We start from the raw sequence: 20,830 nt of genomic DNA, 5'->3' as shown, positions 1-20,830 counted from the left end.
AAGTTTTCTAATGATATTCTTTCAATTAAGTTTGTGTAAGAAGAAAATTGGTCCAAATTCTTGAGAGCTGGAATTGCTGGAACTTGTATTCACTGGGTGTTTCTTAAACAATTGCGCCTATAATTTGCTGATTCATGGATGGCTTATCATTTAAATCAGAGGCCAGCCAATCTGAAGTTACTAATTATTTCATTATTGGTATGGTGTTGCAGAGGGTCAAGTCAGAGAACACTGGGGTCCATGAAAGTTCAATCAAAACAGTGAGAATAAAACTATATCCCAAAGTCCACAATATAAAAAATGCAAGTAAATACATTTAGAAATTGTTTGATTATTTATTTTGATGTTCAGTACTTGAGTACAATGTTTACTAAAGTAATAACGCTTTCAATGGAGGCTGCAATGAGGGCAACATTGCCTCCTTCAACAAAACTAGTTCTAGTTTCCAGAAGAGAGAGAGGGAAAAGGATTAGTGGAGGTATGTTGTTTCTAGAAAAAAGAAGACATTCTGACATTAACAAACTGGTGGACTTGGGTGAGTTAGAAAACCATTTGCAGTCTGCTTTAAAAACAGATCTGTAGAATGAGAAAACTTGCCCATATGTTCGCAGAATTCTTCTGGATCAAAATATAGTTGTTATGGTTATATATGCTAGAAAATCTAGGTGAAATTGCGTTCCAGCTCTACTCTCTGTGATCCTGTCTGAAAATGGTTATTATAAGGTAAACTGAGGTAATCAGTAGGACCTTTGAGAGTTGGAATCAGGGCAGAGAACCCAAAGGTAGGGGAGAAGAGAGATGAGGCCAACTGATGGGGAATTAAGCTGAGTGATCTATAAATAAAAATACCAGAAGCTTCTCTCCAATTTTAGGGAGACGACCAAGTTGGGAAAGGACTGAACTCGAAAATGGGAAGAAGACTACAGAGAAGGGTCATGATCCTCATTACCCCTCCCCCAGGGACACAATATTCCATTTGTGCATCCAGTGGGAAAGAATTGTAACTCTTTGCTAAAGATTGTAACTCTTCTCATCCTGAGAGGAAGTGAAACATATGCGACAGTACTGAATTCAGGAGGTAGTTTATTTTGTCAACTTAGAAACTGACAAATAATGAGTGCCCATGATAGAATCATCTACCACTGGCATGTCAGATTATGCTCCCTTTTTTCGCTGTTTTCCCGGCAACTTTTAGTTTTTTGTCCTAAAAGTCATCTGAGAAACAAACACACAATTCCTGTTTCTATGGAGTGGCTAACATTTACATTTCACCATGATGCCACAGACACAACACGCCTGGCACTTTTGCGCCTCTGAGCACATTCTGCGACCATATATTCAGGTGAGGTAAAGCCATATTACCTAGTCATACTGAGAGTATGGAATGATGTGCTAAACAACGCACATTATTTAGGAGGTGAAAGAAGTTTCCACACATTTGAAGGAACAACTGGGAGGAATACTCCTGCTAATTTAAGGTGGCAGAGATGCTACAGTTCAGGGCTCACCATGTGACACTCGCAAAGAAAACAGGTTCAGGCTCTGGAAAACAACTTTTGAAGACAGGAACTGCTAGGGGAGATGGAGCCTCTCTGAGAAAAAGGCAATTGTTGTTTTGCCCCTCATCTCGTGGGCTGACGAGATTATCCAGGAAATGACATCATTAGGGTAGCAGATGAATGCCTGGCCAGTGTGGGGCCAGTTAGAGTTGCCGGCCTACTCTGTGATTCTAAGTGTCCTCCTCTGAATGATTCTAAGCTCTCAAGCCCATTTCAGTGAATTAGGACGGTGGGCACCCTCTCATGGTGCTGATTATGTTGGTAATTATAATAGCCATCATGAATGCCAGGCCCCTGCTAGGCACTTTATACACACTATTTCTGCTGTTAACTGTTAGGTGGAAATGTTTATCCCTCACCCCTCAACCAAAGGGCAGAGAACATTCACTGCTGTGCCCTTCTCTCCATCCTCCCTTCACTTATCCAAGCCTGGGGGAAGACACAGTCCCCTTTTTTTTTTTTTTTTTTTTTTTTTTTAGAGAGAGAGAGAGAGAGAGCTCACAAACAGGGGAGGGCTGTGGGAGATGGAGTGAGAGAATTCCCAAGCAGGTTCTATCCTTTCAGTGCAGAGCCTGACTCGGGGCTCGATCACACAGCTGTGAGATCATGACCTAAGCCAAACATCAAGAATTGGAGGATTAAATTACTGAGCCACCCAGGTACCCCAGAAACAGTCCCATCTTGAGTCTCTCTCAGACCCACCTGTCCACAGAGAGGGCATGTCCTGATCTGTTCTTTTACATTTAATAAGCTCAGGGTAGCCTCTGTCCAGGCAATGGGGATACGTGGACAGTGGTACTTGCTCCTGAGGGGACACAGGTTATGCCTTTCATATTCAGGAGTGAAGTCCAGCATGTAGGACACCCATTTGGGGGCAGGGCCACCAGATGCTCAGAACTAACCTCATTAGTAACAAAGCTAATGTTTTTGATTTCAAACTTTCTTAGAGCTTTGCCTTCTCGGCTGGTTCTGAACAGAGGTGAGGGTGAAGGCAGTGTTGGAACCCCCGCACTCATGCAGAGGCCATGCTGTCACGGAGGTGAGATGCTCAGGATCTTCCTTCAAGAGAGAATGTGATGCCAGGAGTGGAGTTAGCTGACAGCATCCACTGGCCACACTTTGGAGATCGCACGGCAGCCACTTTCTCCCCAAGCTGCTTGCAGCCAGTGAGTTGAGCTGGAGGAAAGGGATCCTGGAGCCCGGCCATTCCTGCCCGGTGCAGGTCAACTGTAATGGCCGGGGTTTGTTCTGAGCCTCCCCAGACTTTCTCAGACTGCACTGCAGACTGGCTCTTCCTAGCTAATCTTCCTTCCTTCCCTCCTCTTCCTCCTCCTGCTCCTTCCCCTGCTCCTCCCCATTTTAGCCTTTGAGGCTTTTCTGCCTTCACATTTCCTGCACTTCTGTTTCATCTTGGCATCTTCCCCAAAGACTCAAGCCGACACCACCAGCATTCTCATACTCTCCATTTCACAGTGGAGTGAAAGTGAGGCTCCAAAGACAGAAAGTAGAAAGCAAAAATACATTTCCCTTGAAGAAGTTCATGCATACTCGTGTATGTTAGAGATCCCCTTAAAAAATACCTAATTTACATTTTCAGAGAAAAATTTGAATACCTTGTAGGTGGCACTTAGCGTGGCCACTAAGTAAAAGAGACAGCTTCATTTCTTCAGAAAACTGAGCCCAATGGGACCTGCCCATTCAATGCAAAGATAACACTGGCTTTTTGAGAGTGGAAGGAAACACTAAAGACTGGAAGAATTTCCGCACCCACTCCTGACTTTGGATTCAGGACTCAGAATGTGTTCGTGAAAAAAAGCAAATGATCTCAATAAGGCAAAGGCCACACACTGCTTGTCACCTAGAGGTCTCCACCTAACTTGTAAGCACCACCTGCAATTTGAGCATTTGTAGGAACAGAAAATACATTGCACCGAGAAACCGTCTTCTTCAACTTGGTTTTTACCTTCACAAGTTAAACCTAAATCTGGTGTTTTTTTTCTCACATTCAGGGGAGTATCAACATATTAGGAAAGGATAAAGAATTTTTCTGTGATTTCTGCACCCTCAGGAACATCCGAACATGAGAGCACATGCGTAATGTAAACATTAACCAGAAGTTTCTTTTCAGGGAGTAATTTTTTAGAGACCAGAAGAAAAGGACTCACCTTCGCTAGAGTCTTTGGAACCCTCTGGCTTCTTTGCTTTGCTCTTCTTGTGGGGTGGAGAGAGGCCTTTTGGCTCTAATACCTCTGGAAGCATAAAGATTTATAACATTCTTATGTAGGTATTAAATATTTAAAATTATGTTGAAACTTAAAGTTCTTTTTCTTACCCCCGCAGTAAACCCACATGTGCAGAGAAGCTTGATCACAGGTTCATGTGTCATTTTGGCTAAGCTGAATTTCGGCAACAGCCTGTGATTCTCCAGTGCACATAGATGGGCATTCAGGCTTCAGCTTAAACATCTTTTCGTTACCATTATTAATGATTCGCACAAATGTGAAAACTTAGACGCTCATTTTATTTTATTTTAAAGTTTATTTATTCATTTTGAGAGACACAGAGACAGAGTGAGCAGGTGAGGGGCAGACAGAGAGGGAGACAGAATCCCAAGCAGGCTTCACTCTGCCAGCACAGAGCCCCACGTGGGGCTTGAATTGTGAAATCGTGACCTGAGCAGAAATCAAGAGTTAGATGCTCAGCCGACTGAGCCACCCAGGTGCCTCTTAGATGCTCTCTTTTTTTAATTAAAAGAAATTCTCCACAAGGAAACCCCATTTTTTTTTTCCTCCACAGGAGATTGATTTAAAACTTCATGGATTAACTGATAGCTGCCATTGTGCAATTTCCTTTTACTAAGTCCTTCAAGTAGAGCCAGATGAAGCTGCAGTGTCTCATTTTGGGGTGGGGGGGCATGGTGCTTGAAATTATCCTCCTTCTATTTAGCAGATTTCTTTAGTAGTCCAAATTCTAAACAACTTCTATATGTCCCCAGTTTAATTATTATGTTTCCCACTTTTCTCACTGCTTCCCAATACCCTCGGGCCAAGTCTATCCAAGGAGGCTAATAATTTAAATTCTGAAGAATTTAAACAGAAAGAAAAATTCTAAAGACGGTTTTAGGAATTATATCTCTAAATTCATCCCATTCAGATATAGATACTTTGTTAGGCATTAATTTGTATTTCGAGTCCTGGTCTCTCTACTAAGCTCAAAGCATATCTTCAACTGCCTACATGGCATCTTGTTTTATATCCTGACTGGATGTCTTCTCTTTGCACCTCCATATCCACTCTCCATTCTTTACCTCACTTCCCACCCAGCTGTGCCCTGGGATACGGGTCTCTATGCACCAGTGAAATTTCTGGCTTTACTCCTAAGTGACCAGTGGTCTTCAAGGGCTTACTGTACCCCTCCATAAGCTTACAACCCCAATCTGTTGGCTTCCTCCACTTGACCCTCTCTGTCTCCTGGGTCCTGTAACTACCATCTCTCCTATTTTCCTTTCAGGGCTGGGATTTAACTGTGCCTCCCTCTTTCCAGCCCTAATGATTTTCCCTCACTCAGCTCTCACCAAGCATTTCAAATTTATGTAATAATCCCATTAAGCACAGCTGGAACAATACTCTTGATGTCGGCAAACCTGTTCTCTCCAGAGTATTTCACATCTCACTACCTACCCAAGAGTGTAAACCTCAAAACTGAGCTATTGTCCTTAATATTTCCTTTCATTTACTTTCCCAGGAAGTAATAAGTCCTATCATCTCTGCTCCAAATTCTATCCCATATTCATCCGTGGTGTTCATTCTGTGGAATCATCTGCATCTCTTATCTGGGTTATTACAGTAACCTTCTGGCTTTCTAACTTCCCTAAAATTACTCTCCCTGTAGCAACCAGAGTTATCTTTTAAACATAAACCAGATTCTGTTGCTTACCTGCCTGCCACTGGTCTTGGATCACAGACCAAGACCAATTGGATTGATCCAAATCCAGTTTCATGGGCCAGGGCAACATGCCATTTGGGCTCTACCTACTGCTCTAGCCTCATTTCCCACTTGTGCTTTGGCGTCAGAATTACTGGCTGCCATTGTGTGTTCTTCAACTATTACTAGGCTGGTTTCTGCCTTGGAATCTTCACACCTGCTATTCTTCTTCTCCCCCAAGATACACATTCGTATGTCTATCTTCTTCTCCATTTTTAATCTCAAACCACATTCAGCTCCCGAGAAAGGCCTTCCCTGAATTCCTAATATGAAGGGTCCTTGCAAGGGAAATCTCTCTCAAATACATCATTTGATATATCTGAAATTATCTTGTCCCCTTCTTTATTTCTTTATTGTATGTCTCCCTTCTCCATCCCACCTCCTAAGAATGTAAGTTCCTTTAGAAAAGGACATTTGTCTTTCCTAATCTCTCTTGTGTCCCTGGTACCTAGTAGTGTCTTGAGAATTTCATTTCCAATTGGTTTTATTTCCCCTTTACCCAAGCCTTTCTTTAAGACCAAGATATAATGGGGCCCATGCCTAATTCTTACTCTCTTAGCAGCTGTCGCCTTATGCCAGGATTCTAAAATTATACTACAGAGCTATGGCGACTCATTTTTCTTTTCCCATTTATTAAAAAAGGAACAGAACAAAAAATTGCATTTGGTAGCTGTACTATTAAAAACTGTGGCATTATGGACTACAAAGGTTTTTTGGGCACCATAGGCTTTCTGTGGTTGCATGGCAGTCACATCGAAGATCATTACCATGGCTAGGGTGAAAAATTTTGCCAATGACTACATTAGCAACTCCCCCAAACTTCTGTCACCAGGTGTGAGATGGATGTTGACCCTTCAGAACGGGTTCAGCAAAAACAGAAATGAGATGCTTGGAACAGCTCACTGAGCACAGATGCTGTGCTCAAAAGGATGCATAAAGTAGGCAAAACGACACTTGCGATATCCCTGGGAGAAGATGCTAAGACTCCCTGGAAGATGCCTCTGAAATGCATCAACTGCCTCTAGGACTAAGAGGAGAATTTCTAATGCTGGGGATTCAACCCCAAACCAGAATTTCCTAAAAGTGAGTTTTTGATCATTAACCTGATTTCCCAACCTGAATGGGAATTCTTGGAGAATGGGTGAGACATCTCTTAAAGACATCTATTTGTTTCTGTTTGTCTAAATTTTGAGATGCGTTTCCCAAAAGTACTTTATTTTTTAAAAAGTTACAGGGCCCTCCTTGGGTAGTCACTGGACGTGGATACATGTTAACCATGAATAGTCATTTATGACATAAGTATAGTATCATTTCCTGACACCCATGGAGGCACTCACTAAATGTCACTGATACATATGGCGTCTGTGCTCAGATTTCTACTTGTGGTTCAGCAGGAACAACTCTCCCTTTGGCCTGGGGAAGCAGAAGGAAGATATCTCCAAAGCAACCCATAATTCTCCTTGACAGCATATCATATTATCTATATTGCCTCTGTTTCTGGCAGAGAGTGGAGACCTGGAGTTTTGTCACGAGCATAGATTTGCCCCCTACAGAACTCAACTGTGCTCCTGACTCTCATGTAGCTGGACTTTCATAGGTGGCTGTTGATTTCCTATTCCTGGTAGGGTCCCATTTCAACAGCCATTCTTGGGAATGGAAGGAGATGGGGAAATGTTTTCTATTGTAGGATAAAAGAAACTGATAAAGGACTTAAAAGGCATCCTAAGCATTTAAGCTGGTCTGTTTCTATCATTGTCCACGAGGGCAGAGCCTCACCTTGAGGATGACCTTGCCTCACATCATCTGAGATGCTCCTGCCTCTACTTACCTGTAGGGTCTGGAGACAGGAGTACAAGGGTATGAACTTTGGGTTCAGACACACCAGTGGGTCAGCTATTTAAGCTAGGAGGTCAGACACACCAATGGATCGGCTATTTAAGCCAGGAATTCCCTTTAAAAAATTTAAGCCTTTTAAGCCTTGTGTAATAACAATCCCTGACTCCTACAGTTGTTGCACATCTTAAATGAATTCATGTATGTTGAGTGACTGGCACAAGGTACATACTCAGTTACAATCTGGCTCAGCAGAGGTGTGCTGGGGCTGATGTGAGTGAGCTGACTATACCTATCTCTCGGCTCCCACATTCATTGATCTCATGTTTGGTAGCTTGAAAACACTGTGGTGTGTGTATTTACACTAAGGAAATATGCAAACTCTCCAAAAGGGGGTTCCTGCCACCTGGAGAGTCAGTTCACCTGGCTTTTGGTAGTCAGATTATTATTCACTATCATTCACTAGCCTTTGTTGGCAAGTTATTTGTCCCAAGTAGCCCTTTCCTAGTGTCAGCTGCATTCTTAAAAATCTTTCCAGCATTTCTACTTATATGAGAAGATGTGATGCAGGGCAGAGAAAGGCAGTAGTTAATGGTCTGGATAGAGACCTCTCTTGGAGACCAACACTTCCAAGTGTGAGATGTGGACTGAAGTCAGCCTGCTCACCAATGTCTGGTAGGACAAGTGGCACATCATAGAACCATTCTGCACAGAAATCTCCCGTGATTTCAGCACTCAGATACTAGGAAATGGAGAGCAGCTTCCCAAGCCCATTCTGGCCAGGTGACTTAGCATCCTTGGGCCATTGAGTATGACTTTAACAGCTGCATCCAGCTGCTGGACACGAAACCCCCAGGAAACCTGATGAGACTAAAATCAGAAATGATGATCCAATTAAAGCCCCCCAAACCTCATATGCTGACTCCAATCTTGTGGGCTCTGCATTAGCATTAATAATGATTTTCTTAAAATCACTCAGTGGTTTGGATAGCTAGCTGCATCTCATTAAGAAGTCAACTCCCCTTGCCTAGAAATGTATACTTAGGGCACTTAGGCAAATGATCCTTAGCAAGATAAGGCCCTTAAACTGGCTGGCTGAAAGGGCAGTACTCCCCATGGCTGAAGGATATTCCAAGGATACTTCATATGAGCAGGATAAATGAAAATAGCAGAAATTAACATTAAGTTCGTGGAATTAAATCAAGATGTGGGTGACCCCTTAAAGTCTTTTTTCAACATATGGTTCTTTTAAATAATAAGACATCCCACATGAGTATAGGGATGGATATTCTAATTGAAATTTCACCTTGGGCTTAATGTTTTACAAAAGACAAGCAGAGTCTTTGTCTTAGGTTGGATTTTCTCAAAAGACACTGAGACAACTATTGAGTTCAAATACTTAATGTAAGAGATTATCCCAGAAAGTGCCAGAGGGCAGTAGGGAGGTGAGACAAGAAAGGAGAGGCACCCAATACTGCGTGAGCAAGCTCCACTGTGGACAGTCAGGGCTCAATTCTACTGAGGACCTTTGGGTGATGGTAAAAAAATCTTGTTGTTCAGTACCACATGTTGCCAATGAAGACTTGAAATGTGTCTAGTCTGAATTTAGATATGAATGTAAAATACACACAAATTTCAAAAACATAGTGTGAAAAAAAGGACAATGTAAAATATCAGACTAATAAAATTTTTAGATTGATTATATGTTGAAATCATTATATTTTGGATATATTATGTTACTAAAATATTATTAAATTAATTTCACTCATTTCTCCTTACTTTTTCCAATGTAATTACTAGAAAATCTGAAATTAAACATGAGGCTCACATTTGAGGCTCACATTATATTTCTACTGGATGACACTGGAATACAATATGCCTCCGATGTGTCCTTCAGGGGTCAACCAGCTCTTGCCTATCACTGGCTGAGGGCTACTCCAGGGAAATTAACTTCCTGGCACTTCAAGTGTGCTTTCATGACCAGCAAGAAACACTGATTGCAGAGTCACAAGAGCTTTCCTTAGAAAGCTGTTGGTCTTGTAAAAGAATAGTGAGGGCCAAGGGGATATAGGTAGGGAACTGGCAGCTGCTATTACAGATCCTGCTCTACCTCTTTCATTCCTGGCTTTTAGATACTTCCTCTACTTTTCCACCCTTCAAACCCACTGCCCTGGGGGAGGCTGAGGGAACCATAGGAATCAGACATGTTTGGACTGGAGAAGAAGCTGAAGCTAGACAGAAGTTATAAACATTGCTCCAGTGAGCAGCTATGAAGAAAAGAACGATTATCTTTCCACAAAGACAGTGGGAAGTCAGGGGAGGGATAGAGATTTAACTTAACAAGGAGAAGGACCATTTTAGTCAAACGAGATTGTTTGCCTTGGAATTTAAACAGCTCCCTGTTAATGGAGATGTTCAGACTGTGCTGTCGGTGATTTATGTATGGAGTTCTGGCATTGAAGAGGGGGTTACACAAAATCAGGACCTCTAAGATATCTGTTTTGATTTTGAAACCCAGTCCTATTTCAGGCCTAGAACAGTGTGGTTGCCAAAATTGGGAACATGGAGTTCTTACACCGTGGAATTAAGTTCTATACCCTCCAATATCTGTTAGAGTGAGAAAGGAAAAAAAAAAAAAGCGATAATTTATTGAGTGTTTACTAAGGTCCAAGAAATATTTCAGGTATGATATTTCATTTAATTCCCAAACAAGACTGTATTATAGTAGTTTTGCCCCTAGAGGTGTAAACTGATGCTTGTAGAGAAAACTTTCACCCAAAGTCAGGAAGTAGTAAGTCAGTAAGTAAAGGAGCTAGGATTGAAATCAGGGCTATTGATTCCTGCATTCATAGTCAAGCATAGTCAAGCAGATCCAAAGCTTGTAACCACTAGATTTCTCTCATCAAACACTGGTCTTTCTTGAGAAGTAGGCATGCATCTTAATTTCTGATAGTGAGAACAATATATCATATGTACCCAATGTATTTTCCAAAGATGGCCACAGCAATTTTTCAGGTCCTACATGCTCTACAAAACCTCACAGCTCCCTGTCAGGATATTGAGCCTATTTTCTCTCCCCATGAGCCTGGGCAGGTTTCTTAATGACTGCTCCAAAAAGATTTTTGTGGAAGTAATTCTTTGGGATTCCTGAGGCTGAGTCTTAAAAAGGTACAGCTCCTGCTGGCTCACTTGCTGTCTCTAGAGGAACCACTTTGGAGCCTGGCTGCCATGCTGTGAGGAAGCCCAGGTTATAGAAAGGCCACCACAGGTATTTCAGAAGACTGCCTGAGCTGAGGTCTTAGCTAAAAGCCAGCATATCAGTTGCCAGCCAGACATACGAGTGAACAAATCTTCACACAATTCCAGCACTCAGCCATTGAGGCTTCCTGATGAGGTCTCAGACCTTGTAGAGCAGCATGATCAAGTCAGCCCTGCTGTGCTCTGTCTGAATTCCTGACCCACAGAATATATGAGCATAATAAGCAGGTTCTTTAATCACTAAGCTTTGGGATGATTTGCTACACAACTGTATTTATTATAACATCAGGTTCCATTGTAAAAATGGAACTTTCAGAAAGCTGGAAGCTTACTGCTTAAATATGCTAATTGTATTAGCCATAAGGGTTAGTTAGCACAATTACTTCTTTATTTTATGACCTCGACTGTACATTTGTATCTTTTTCTTTTCTTTTAATTCCAGGATAGTTACCATGCAGTGTCATTTTAGTTCTTAGTATACAATATTGTGATTCAACAATTCCATATATTACTCAGTGATCATCTAGATAAGTGTATTCATATCCCACTTCACCTATTTTATTAACCTTATTTTGCTTTTCTTTGAAAAACTGTGAGGTGCACATAAACAACAAAATGATCCTTGCCTATCCTTTAAGAACAAAATCATAAATTTAATACCTGAATCTTCTTTCACGTTAACATCTTCTTCATTATTATCATCTATTTAGAAAAGGGGGGGGAAAGACAAAAGAAACACTCATATGAAAGCTAGTAAGCTCAGAATTCTCCAGTTTGACTAATACAACTTCAAAGGCCAAAAAGAACTCAGTAGAAAAGAGTGTTAGAACATGCATTTCGATTGTCTTATATTATTATGCTAAGTTAATACAAGGTAATGTAAATATACATCACAGCACAATTTAACACCTAGGGTTCACATTTCCTTTTAAAAATTGTTATGTATGCATAACAAAGTACATACACAATCATTTGTTTTACTTATGCAAGTAATGCATGGTCACTTTGGTCATTTCAATTTCTAAAAAGATGAAAAATAAAAATCGCACACTTCAAATGCCGCACTTTCTCTGTCAATGAAAGGGATGCGCGCTCATGTCAAGTATCTGAGAAATGTGGAGCTCACCACTTGGGTTTAGGCTGACAGCACCCATTCCCTGCACAGCACCGTGGAAAGTGCTAGTTTCCTACATGTGCAAATCCAAACCTTTAACCATGTATGTTCAAGTGCCCACCCCCCAGCCCGCCCCAGTTGGCATCATTCCCATTCAATTCCACTCATCCCAGTGAAACCCCCATTAATTGGGCAAGGACACGTGCTTCCTCTACCCTCTGGGTGACATGTTTGCTTTTTGAACTTTTGATATGTTGTCATCTCTTCTTCTTCAATGTTCCTTACATCCAGGCAGTATGAATCCTGCCTGTCTTATTTCCACATTTTCTCCTCTCTATTCACATCACTGCAACTCGATTCAAACTCTGCCATTTGCCTTCCCTATTTTGTGGTTTCCTAACTGCTCTTCTTTTTTTCTCACTCCTGACTCCAATTTCTTTTACACACAGGTGCAAAATCCATCTTAAAAGAGAGCTCTGATCTGGTTTACGACGTTGCAGGGATTCCTGTCTGCCTAATGAAAAGGGTAAGGATTAAATGAGATAATACCACCTAAAGCACCAGGACAGTTACTGAAATATTAAATGCTAAATATTACTTATTATTACCACCACATCATATGTCTACTTGTTAAAATATGTATCCTTCAGATGCCCATCTCGACATCATAAATTCTGCAAAGTTAAAGACTATGTCTTATGTTCCTTTGTATTCTCTAGGACCTAATGTTAATTTTATAAATTAAAATCCATAAAGAAATTTCTGCTGAATAAAATTTCTGAGGTTTTTAAAAATTTTTTCTCTGATTTTTTTAGTCAAACTGGAGAATTCCTGTGTTTATATTTCTTATCTACCTCTTACATTGTAGGACATGCTTCCAAATGATGATTTGCAAGCAATGGGGACTCAGTAAAGATCTGTAATTTCCACCCAGACATACGCTTTAAATTTAGTCATTTCTTAGCCAAATTTATACAATGTGGCATTCTTCAAAGTGCTAATTATAAATGAAGATTATAGATATACCAGTCACTGGGAATGGAAAATGTATTTAAGTTGAGGTTTTAGGAAAATAATTCTTGATGGCCATGGTTAATTTTTAAAGAAGTAAATTTCAGGGCGCCTGGGTGGCTCAGTCGGTTAAGTGTCCGACTTCAGCTCAGGTCACCATCTCGCACTCCATGAGTTTGAGCCCCGCGTCGGGCTCTGGGCTGATGGCTTGGAGCCTGGAGCCTGCTTCCGATTCTCTGTCTCCCTGTCTCTCTGCCCCTCCCTGTTCATGCTCTGTTCTCTCCCTGTCTCAAAAATAAATAAACGTTAAAAAAAATTATAAAGAAGTAAATTTCTTTCCATTCAAATTGTTAGAAACATTAGTGAATAGCTGTATACTTTATTTCTTTCATTTTTTTCTCTGAATATAATTTTGGGAGAAAGAATATCTTTCTCTTAGAAATATAATTCTCTAACTAAATTATTATCAAAATGTTACAAAGTAAACTCTTCACAGATTCTTCCCTGAACTTAATAGATTTAAATAAAATTTTATTTTTCAGAGCATCTAAAATATCTAGACCATCAGACTTTCTGGAAATCAGAGTGGGATGAAAAAAAGTCTCCACAGTTTCCAGGAAAAGATAAAGGAAGAGTCAAAGATCTCTTTGCTTGTCATCTATGTATCCATTTGTCTGTCTGGCAAACACTCCTCCATAGCCTATTGTAGGTGTAGCTTTGTGTTTGGAGAAATAAAATACCAAGACAAATCTAGACACAATTGTCTACAAACATTATTAGTAAGGAAAGCAAGACATGCAGATCAATTTGAATATATAATAGAGAGTAGTCAGGGCCATCACAAAAGGTATCAGGGGAGGGATAGCTGCTTCCAGTCAGGTTATGAAGAAAGGTTTTTGGAAAATGTGACATTAGAGCTGATCTTTGAACTTTATAGACTATACTGATAGCATCATCCTTAGAATGTCTCCAGGTGTTGAAGGATCATACTTGATGTCATTATTCATTTGTTCATTCATTTCACTCATTTATTCATATAGTGGTTAAGAGTATATTCAGGATCTGGATTCAGACTGCTTGGGTTTACTTGCAGGCCAAACTATAAATCGCTGTGTAATCTTGGGCAAATTATGTAAACCTATGCCTGGGAAATAGAGATAATAAAAGTATCCTAAGTCATACCCTAGTATGACTTTCTAGGGTTAGTAATACATGTAAAGTGCTTACATGGAATGAGCATTCAATAAATACTGGCTATTCGTGTTATGGTGCCATTATGATTACTACTTTTACAACTTAAAGAACCATTTATTGACCAACACCATATGTTGGAACCATGGAAGACCGTGAAGATACAGTTGACAATCCATTCCCTCAAAAACTCCCAAAGAAGTGTATGGCAGAGAAAAATAAAACAATAATCAGAAGAGAAAGTAACAGATTCTCTGATGCAGGTAAGCAGAGGTTTTACTGGGAAACAGACAAGAAGCAGCTAAGTCAGAGAGGTCTATGAAGGATTTCCAGAATAGATGAGGCTTAAGTTGAATCCTAAAGGGAGATTCAGAATTATCTGGGGGTAAGGAAAGGCTGCAGTAGATTCCCAGTAAATATGGGTGCCCTGCCTACAAGCCCTTGTTCCTAGACACTTCCTTGCTGGCCAGACCGATTTCCAGCCACCAGATCTCCACCTGAGGGCTTTCTCTGGGTTGCTGGAGGCCACAGGAGAAATATCAGGGAATTGACACCCCAAGAGGGCAGTGTTTCACAAATGACTGCCAGGACTTGCACAGAAGTACTATAGTGCACTTGCTCCTAAGGTGTGCTAATTCAGAAGCTTCTTCCAGAGTCCTCCCCAACCCCAACCCCAACCCTGGGAATAAACCCCAGTGGACGGGTGGTTAATTTAATTTGTAATTTAACTCTGCTGCCTTCCTTCCCTTTCTAATTCTTCTTTTCCACTCCCCTGCTAGTGATTCCAGGGATTATCTTCCAAATAAATGACTTTCACTTGAATTCTTGCTTCAGGGTCTGCTTCTGGGGGGATTTGAACTAAGAAAAGGGTAACCACACTCAAACAAAGGGAAAAACATCTATGAGAACACATGGTTATGAACAGTCAAAATGCTTTTAAGGAAATAAAACTAGCTCTCCGTGGCTGGAGGCAGGAGTTTACAGGGGAACCATGGGTCTAGTGACCTGTTCTGGCTGGATCATGAAGGATCTTTCTCACTGGGTATGGTGGTCAGTTGTATGTGTCAATGTAACTGGACCATGGAGTGCCCAGACACATGTCAGACTTGACCCTAGGTATGTCTGAATGAAATTTCTGAATAAGATGAACATTTGAATTGGTTGGTAGACTGAGTAAAACAGATAGCCTCGTTAATGTGGGTGGGCCTCATCCAGTAAGTGTAAGGCTTACACTCCCACAAAGAAGAGGAAACTACTGCCAGACTGCATTTGTGTGGGGACATAGGGTTTTTCCTGACTTTGGACTCAGCGTAAAACACTGGCTCTGCCTGGGTCTCAAGCCTGCAGGCATCTGGATTGAAACACCATCATTGGCTCTCTTGGGTCTCAGGTCTCAGACTCCCACTAGAACTATGCCATCAGCTCTCTTGTGTCTCTAGCTTGCTGACTGCGGGTCTTGGGATCTGGCAGCCTCCATAATTGCATGAGCCAATTCCTTATAATAAATTTATACCTACATCTATATTTATATCTAAACCTATATCCACTATTAGTTTTGTTTCTCTGGAGAATCCTAATACCTCAGGTTGAAGAATTTAAATTCTATCCTGAAAATTACAGGGTGACTAACCAACTTTAAGCAGAAAATGACACACCTGCTTTTGAGAGAGAACTTTTTTTTTGACACAAGAGAAGTTTACTAATACACTATAAAATCCATGCTTTAATATTTTGGTATTATTTATATTAAAATCTGGCGCAGAGTACTTTTGGTCTACAAAGCATCTAATGTGCTGTTACTTATTAATGAAATCCACTTTAGTTCAACATTATTCTATAAAATGTACTCACTTGAGCCATATTTATGCAGCATATTTCTAGCAAGATTTTTTTTTCTACTACAACCAGGGAACAAAAAAAGCAATATGTGAAAGAAGAGGATAAGCCTATGGAGATAAGGAGGAATGCCTTTGAAAATTTGGAAGCAGTTACGGGACTGATGGAGCATGGGCATGGAGACGCTGCCTTTTTAACAGTTCTTCAAGCATCATGCTTCTTTGTTAGAGGACACAAATCAAATAAAAGGTTCTTAGCCAAAGTGATACAAATACCATTTCAAAATTGAGAGCAATCTATCAGATGGTATGGTTCTGTGTGTTCAGAAATGCCAATTCCAGAAACACTGCTTCCTTTCCTTGGCAGAAATGGCCCAGGGGCTAAGGCTCCATTTCATCTTAAGGGATCTCTTTGATGTTAATTTCATAATGGATGCTGTCTTTATTCACTGCACCCCTCTCTGTCAGATTACCCTGTTGAGTTCTGCACCAAAAGTACAAATCTGACTAAAGTTCTTCTTTTGATAAAAAATGAGTGTGAAAGCCCACTGGTGTCCCATGAATAACCAGTTTTCAGTAACAGTTAGCTTTGTACATTTCAGGAGGAAGTGTCTAACCTCTTTCAAGTCTGTAATATCTACTTCACCTTCTTGAATGGAAGCCAGAGTTTGTTGAAAAGCAGAGTATACCATGGATTTTGCAATGACTTGAGATTGGTCTTACTTCTTTATCACCAGTGTTCCCATAACTAGTGCAGTCTTTTGGAAAATAAGGAATCAAAACAGATTACAGATATTCTCACAAACTTTAGTCTAAAGTGTGGTCTCTGGGCCAGCAGCACCATTATCACCTGGGAACTTGTCAGAAATGCAAATTCTCAGGTTCCACTAAAGATCTATTCCAGCAGAAGATTGGGGGAGGGGCCTAACACTCTTCTTTTTTTTTTTTTTTTTTAATATATGAAGTTTATTGTCAAATTGGTTTCCATATAACACCCAGTGCTCATCCCAAAAGGTGCCCTCCTCAATACCCATCACCCACCTTCCCCTCCCTCCCACCCCCCATCAACCCTCAGTTTGTTCTCAGTTTTTAACAGTCTCTTATGCTTTGGCTCTCTCCCACTCTAACCTCTTTTTTTTTTTTCCTTCCCCTCCCCCATGGGTTTCTGTTAAGTTTCTCAGGATCCACATAAGAGTGAAACCATATGGTATCTGTCTTTCTCTGTATGGCTTATTTCACTTAGCACAACACTCTCCAGTTCCATCCACGTTGCTACAAAGGGCCATATTTCATTCTTTCTCATTGCCACGTAGTACTCCATTGTGTATATAAACCACAATTTCTTTATCCATTCATCAGTTGATGGACATTTAGGCTCTTTCCATAATTTGGCTATTGTTGAGAGTGCTGCTATAAAGATTGGGGTACAAGTGCCCCTATGCATCAGTACTCCTGTATCCCTTGGGTAAATTCCTAGCAGTGCTATTGCTGGGTCATAGGGTTGGTCTATTTTTAATTTTTTGAGGAACCTCCACACTGCTTTCCAGAGCGGCTGCACCAATTTGCATTCCCACCAACAGTGCAAGAGGGTTCCCGTTTCTCCACATCCTCTCCAGCATCTATAGTCTCCTGATTTGTTCATTTTGGCCACTCTGACTGGCGTGAGGTGATATCTGAGTGTGGTTTTGATTTGTATTTCCCTGATAAGGAGCGACGTTGAACATCTTTTCATGTGCCTGTTGGCCATCCGGATGTCTTCTTTAGAGAAGTGTCTATTCATGTTTTCTGCCCATTTCTTCCTGGGTTATTTGTTTTTCGGGTGTGGAGTTTGGTGAGCTCTTTATAGATTTTGGATACTAGCCCTTTGTCCGATGTGTCATTTGCAAATATCTTTTCCCATTCCGTTGGTTGCCTTTTAGTTTTGTTGGTTGTTTCCTTTGCTGTGCAGAAGCTTTTTATCTTCATAAGGTCCCAGTAATTCATTTTTGCTTTTAATTCCCGTGCCTTTGGGGATGTGTCGAGTAAGAGATTGCTACGGCTAAGGTCAGAGAGGTCTTTTCCTGCTTTCTCATCTAGGGTTTTGATGGTTTCCTGTCTCACATTCATGTCCTTTATCCATTTTGAATTTATTTTTGTGAATGGTGTGAGAAAGTGGTCTAGTTTCAACCTTCTGCATGTTGCTGTCCAGTTCTCCCAGCACCATTTGTTAAAGAGACTGTCTTTTTTCCATTGGATGTTCTTTCCTGCTTTGTCAAAGATAAGTTGGCCATACGTTTGTGGGTCTAGTTCTGGGGTTTCTATTCTATTCCATTGGTCTATGTGTCTGTTTTTGTGCCAATACCATGCTGTCTTGATGATTACAGCTTTGTAGTAGAGGCTAAAGTCTGGGATTGTGATGCCTCCTGCTTTGGTCTTCTTCTTCAAAATTACTTTGGCTATTCGGGGCCTTTTGTGGTTCCATATGAATTTTAGGATTGCTTGTTCTAGTTTCGAGAAGAATGCTGGTGCAATTTTGATTGGGATTGCATTGAATGTGTAGATAGCTTTGGGTAGTATTGACATTTTGACAATATTTATTCTTCCAATCTATGAGCAGGGAATGTCTTTCCATTTCTTTATATCTTCTTCAATTACCTGCATAAGCTTTCTATAGTTTTCAGCATACAGATCTTTTACATCTTTGGTTAGATTTATTCCTAGGTATTTGATGCTTCTTGGTGCAATTGTGAATGGGATCAGTTTCTTTATTTGTCTTTCTGTTGCTTCATTCTTAGTGTATAAGAATGCAACTGATTTCTGTACATTGATTTTGTATCCTGCAACTTTGCTGAATTCATGTATCAGTCCTAGCAGACTTTTGGTGGAGTCTATCGGATTTTCCATGTATAATATCATGTCATCTGCAAAAAGCGAAAGCTTGACTTCATCTTTGCCAATTTTGATGCCTTTGATTTCCTTTTGTTGTCTGATTGCTGATGCTAGAACTTCCAACACTATGTTAAACAACAGCGGTGAGAGTGGGCATCCCTGTCGTGTTCCTGATCTCAGGGAAAAAGCTCTCAGTTTTTCCCCGTTGAGGATGATGTTAGCTGTGGGCTTTTCATAAATGGCCTTTATGATCTTTAAGTATGTTCCTTCTATCCCGACTTTCTCAAGGATTTTTATTAAGAAAGGGTGCTGGATTTTGTCAAAGGCCTTTTCTGCATCGATTGACACGATCATATGGTTCTTCTCTTTTTTTTTATTAATGTGATGTATCACGTTGATTGATTTGCAAATGTTGAACCAGCCCTGCATCCCAGGAATGAATCCCACTTGATCATGGTGAATAATTCTTTTTATATGCTGTTGAATTCGATTTGCTAGTATCTTATTGAGAATTTTTGCATCCATATTCATCAGGGATATTGGCCTGTAGTTCTCTTTTTTTACTGGGTCTCTATCTGGTTTAGGAATCAAAGTAATACTGGCTTCATAGAATGAGTCTGGAAGTTTTCCTTCCCTTTCTATTTCTTGGAATAGCTTGAGAAGGATAGGTATTATCTCTGCTTTAAACGTCTGGTAGAACTCCCCTGGGAAGCCATCTGGTCCTGGACTCTTATTTGTTGGGAGATTTTTGATAACCGATTCAATTTCTTCGCTGGTTATGGGTCTGTTCAAGCTTTCTATTTCCTCCTGATTGAGTTTTGGAAGAGTGTGGGTGTTTAGGAATTTGTCCATTTCTTCCAGGTTGTCCAGTTTGTTGGCATATAATTTTTCATAGTATTCCCTGATAATTGTTTGTATCTCTGAGGGATTGGTTGTAATAATTCCATTTTCATTCATGATTTTATCTATTTGGGTCATCTCCCTTTTCTTTTTGAGAAGCCTGGCTAGAGGTTTGTCAATTTTGTTTATTTTTTCAAAAAACCAACTCTTGGTTTCGTTGATCTGCTCTACCGTTTTTTTTAGATTCTATATTGTTTATTTCTGCTCTGATCTTTATGATTTCTCTTCTTCTGCTGGGTTTAGGCTGCCTTTGCTGTTCTGCTTCCATTTCCTTTAGGTGTGCTGTTAGATTTTGTATTTGGGATTTTTCTTGTTTCTTGAGATAGGCCTGGATTGCAACGTGTTTTCCTCTCAGGACTGCCTTCGCTGCATCCCAAAGCGTTTGGATTGTCGTATTTTCATTTTCGTTTGTTTCCATATATTTTTTAATTTCTTCTCTAATTGCCTGGTTGACGCACTCATTCTTTAGTAGGGTGTTCTTTAACCTCCATGCTTTTGGAGGTTTTCCAGACTTTTTCCTGTGGTTGATTTCAAGCTTCATAGCATTGTGGTCTGAAAGTATGCATGGTATACTTTCAATTCTTGTAAACTTATGAAGGGCTGTTTTGTGACCCAGTATATGATCTATCTTGGAGAATGTTCCATGTGCACTCGAGAAGAAAGTATATTCTGTTGCTTTGGTATGCAGAGTTCTAAATATATCTGTCAAGTCCATCTGATCCAATGTATCATTCAGGGCCCTTGTTTCTTTATTGACCATGTGTCTAGATGATCTATCCATTTCTGTAAGTGGGGTGTTAAAGTCCTCTGCAATGACCACATTCTTATCAATAAGGTTGCTTATGTTTATGAGTAATTGTTTTATATATTTGGGGGCCCCCATATTGGGCGCATAGACATTTATAATTGTTAGCTCTTCCTGATGGATAGACCCTGTAATTATTACATAATGCCCTTATTCATCTCTTGTTACAGCCTTTTTTTTTTTTTTTAAATTTTTATTTTTGGGACAGAGAGAGACAGAGCATGAACGGGGGAGGGGCAGAGAGAGAGGGAGACACAGAATCGGAAACAGGCTCCAGGCTCCGAGCCATCAGCCCAGAGCCTGACGCGGGGCTCGAACTCACGGACCGCGAGATCGTGACCTGGCTGAAGTCGGACGCTTAACCGACTGCGCCACCCAGGCGCCCCTCTTGTTACAGCCTTTAATTTAAAGTCTAGTTTGTCTGATATAAGTATGGCTACTCCAGCTTTCTTCTGGCTTCCAGTAGCATGAT

General features: G+C 40.6%; 1 protein-coding gene across 1 annotated transcript in view; it reads right to left on the bottom strand.

Annotated features, from left to right (window-relative positions):
• MACROD2 (mono-ADP ribosylhydrolase 2) overlaps window positions 1–20,830 on the bottom strand; it is a 2,018,887-nt gene that overhangs the window by 148,433 nt on the left and 1,849,624 nt on the right. The window contains exons 10-11 of the mRNA XM_042980930.1: window positions 11,295–11,336; window positions 3,725–3,808 (exon numbers count right to left, since the gene is read on the bottom strand). Coding sequence (XP_042836864.1) covers window positions 3,725–3,808; window positions 11,295–11,336 — 126 coding nt within the window. The remainder of the gene's footprint in view (window positions 1–3,724; window positions 3,809–11,294; window positions 11,337–20,830) is intronic.

Source organism: Panthera tigris, chromosome A3 (assembly GCF_018350195.1).
Source record: "Panthera tigris isolate Pti1 chromosome A3, P.tigris_Pti1_mat1.1, whole genome shotgun sequence".
Lineage (NCBI taxonomy): Eukaryota > Metazoa > Chordata > Mammalia > Carnivora > Felidae > Panthera > Panthera tigris.
The sequence above is the reverse complement of the archived record's forward strand: the minus strand, read 5'-3'. Positions and strand labels throughout refer to the sequence as shown.